Below are 3,165 nucleotides of genomic sequence, written 5' to 3' on the forward strand. Positions count from 1 at the left end.
TAAATAAAACAGAAAAAAAAACAATAACACTGGTAAAAAAAGAGCAAAGCTTTGTGAGGTTTAAAGTTCTTTGATTGCAAGCAGGAAAGATTTTCAAAATTCAGTCAAGCTAAATAAGGAAAGTATTTCTATGCTAACATTCAGCAATCATTGTTCCTAATTTTAGATGAATAGCTACAGCTGTGGGCAATTTATTACTTGTTGATTTTTCCATCGTATTACAATCGCCTTTAACTGGTCATCAAACAATTTCTGACACGAAAAAACTATGCATACATCTCGTATAATTGTCAGCTGAAATGTAATTTATCGACGAGTAATCATCTGCTGTTTGAAATTCCTATGAACACTTCTTATGTACTTTGGGTGATAAAAGTAGAACCCTCTGGTTGCGGATGCCAACAAAGAAAGAAATGGACTGCACCGAGCAGAAAAGCTTTTGAAGCTTCTTCATTTCACAGAGCATCATGTTCTTTGATGGAGGTAGATCCGATTTCCCCTCTGACTCCGCCTACTTCTTTGCAGTAAAATTTCATTGGTTGCTGCTCTGACGCGTGCCTGTAAATTTCATTTGTTGTCACTCCATTGCATTTTATTTGTCAAATATTATTTCATTCTATTTGTCAAATTTTACTTTATTCTATTTGTTAAATTTTATTTCTAACCTTTTGACTGTTTTATAATAATTCTGTTGTTCTCAGATTGAGGAAAGTAAGAGAATGAAATTACGATGAAAAAAAAACAATACAATACAATACAGACTGGAGCAAAATGGCGTTTTTTATTGTATTAATGTAAATATCACCTATGGAAGAATTTGGCGGTATTTTTGTTTCCATATTCATTGCAGTGTTCTGAATTTTACATACCAAATTACATTTTACATTTTACCTATAGTTAAATGCGTAGGTCATGGTTTTATTTATTTGAGAAGACATTAATCAAACTATTTTTACATAGCATGGAATCTCCTGATCTATCGTATTTATACCGCTTTATTCAGCAGTACAAAGTATAACAGTATAATACAAAACAACAAGAATACAATACAATGCAATACAATATAATACAATACAAAACAACAATATAACATAATATAATACAGTACAAAACAAACGAACAATATAATAAAACAAAACATCAAAAAATAGAAAAGCAATAAAAACTGTACAAGATTTAATAAAAATAATGCAGTTGTACAGAAAAGGCTGGCACTCAGTAATTCTCCGCCTCGGGTACTAGGTACGCCACAGCTCTTAAAAACTGCTCCAGTGTACGCGTACCGCCACTGTATTCTGCAGTCAACGCTGTTATGCGTTGCTGCAATTCTTCATATTTCTTATTTTTTATCTGTAAATCACTGGCGGTAACGCGTCCTGATATCACGTGTTGAATCAACGTTTCCGTTGAAACCTGCTCATCGATCAGCAACTGGAGCAGTTCATAAAAGCCGAGGTGTCGCTTCCCCGCAAGTCGGTTCATTTTGAAGTGCCAGTCTTCCAAATCATTGTTTGTGCGAATATTTACATTATATACATTCCACAGCGGGAGTCTGTCAGGGGACATCCATTCCGCTCTGAAGTAATTAAACAAGGCTGCTATTGAACCCGTAGCATCTCTGCCAAGCAGTTCCACGGCAACAGGTACATCATGAGGCGGCAAAAAAGCCGTTGCCAACAACATTTTGACTTTTTTCTTCGTTTCCGCTTCATGGATGTAGCTGGTTCACATCCCAAGCTCCGTCACCTTCCGCATAACTGCTTGGCAGAAATGGAAATAACAGCCTTGTATGTTGACCCCCGGAAATGTTCCCTGCAATGCAGGGATCAGGGCGGTCTCAAAATCGCAAATTACTTTTTGCGGATGTAGGACCACTCCCAACGCTGCCGCCTTTAAAATTAAATTATCGAAAATTTCACGATACATGTAGAGATCTTTATGGACGGTTAAACAATAAGCAAGTGGCACTAATTTACCCGCAATAAAAACATGTATGGTGAACATCTGCTGGTACCATTCTGGAACTATTTTGAAAGTTCCATCCATACACCAGACAAAATGTTCAGATAAAATTGATAGATTTTCTTCTGTACAATATATTAAAATGGAATTATATACATTATTGTACAATAAAAAACGACGATCAGACTTCGTCATCGGGGTGGAATCTCCAGCTGCTGACGAGTTGGAGAAAGTCTTGGAAATTTTTGTGCCCGTTTTCTGTACATTGCCGTTTTAACACTTTTATACGTTGGAAACTGACCAGCAGTTTCCAAATCAACAGATGCACTGCTTGCTTCTTCGTGGTATATCTGCGGGACGGTCTTCATTTCCTCCGCTGCCCGTCGCTTGAGAGCATTTTTTTCTCCATTTTATAAAGGATGTCATTGCCAGGGGGGCAATCATCTGCGTGAGGATTGCAATCCAAGACTGCGTCCACATCCAAGTTCGTGTAGATTGAACCCCGGCATCCTTTTTTAACCTACATGATGAACTGGAATTGAATGAACAGAAATGAGATATTAGATAAAATATTAAAATTACCTGACGGCAAACCCACTGTTTATCTTGCATGTTCGTATGTTTCAAATTGTAAACTCTTCCTTCATGTACTAAATTGCAATTACCTCTTTTATTTAAAACCAAATGCAAATTTTCAGCCATGAAATAAGACAAATCAGAGGAACGTCAAGCACAAAGAGCAGATAAGGGGTAAGATGGAGAGAACGCGGTTCGTAACTGATTATATATATGAACCATATATCCAATTGACCAGAGCTACTACACTTTAAGGGTAAACACTCAAAACGTATGTTTGAAGCGCAATACCCGAAAATGAACAACTAACGCAGAGCAGTAATGATAACGCCTTTCTTGAGTGAACATTTATTCAACAACAACCTAGCGAACTTACTCTTAGCGAACAGAGATTTATATATAAAATCACTTCCGGTTTTGAATAAGGTCAACTCCTTGCAGCAACTGCCGTCGGCAATTTTCCTTATCATATTTGCATAAGGTTACTATCGTGACGCGCCTTGCTATTTGTAGCTGTCGATTCAACGGATTTTACCAGTTCTGGATGCGACATATATATATATATATATATATATATATATGTGCTCTGTTTGTAAATAAATTTATTGCCTGTTGAAATTTATCAAG

General features: G+C 36.7%; 2 protein-coding genes across 2 annotated transcripts; both read right to left on the reverse strand.

Moving 5' to 3' along the window:
• Window positions 1-138: 138 nt before the first annotated feature.
• Tsp_09013 (hypothetical protein) lies at window positions 139-214 on the reverse strand (the record flags this gene model as incomplete). The annotated part of the gene is made up of 1 exon (XM_003382118.1): window positions 139-214. A coding segment is annotated over exon 1 (76 nt), but the record flags the coding sequence as incomplete, so codon positions are not given.
• A 1,001-nt stretch (window positions 215-1,215) lies between these two features.
• On the reverse strand, window positions 1,216-2,330 carry Tsp_09014 (conserved hypothetical protein). Its single transcript, XM_003382119.1, has 3 exons — window positions 2,264-2,330; window positions 1,730-2,087; window positions 1,216-1,576 (listed from the first exon to the last, which is right to left on the reverse strand). The coding sequence occupies exons 1-3, from the start codon at window positions 2,328-2,330 to the stop codon at window positions 1,216-1,218; spliced, it is 786 nt and encodes a 261-aa protein (XP_003382167.1).
• Between the last annotated feature and the right edge of the window lie 835 nt (window positions 2,331-3,165).

Source organism: Trichinella spiralis (assembly GCF_000181795.1).
Source record: "Trichinella spiralis strain ISS 195 chromosome Unknown Scfld1, whole genome shotgun sequence".
Lineage (NCBI taxonomy): Eukaryota > Metazoa > Nematoda > Enoplea > Trichinellida > Trichinellidae > Trichinella > Trichinella spiralis.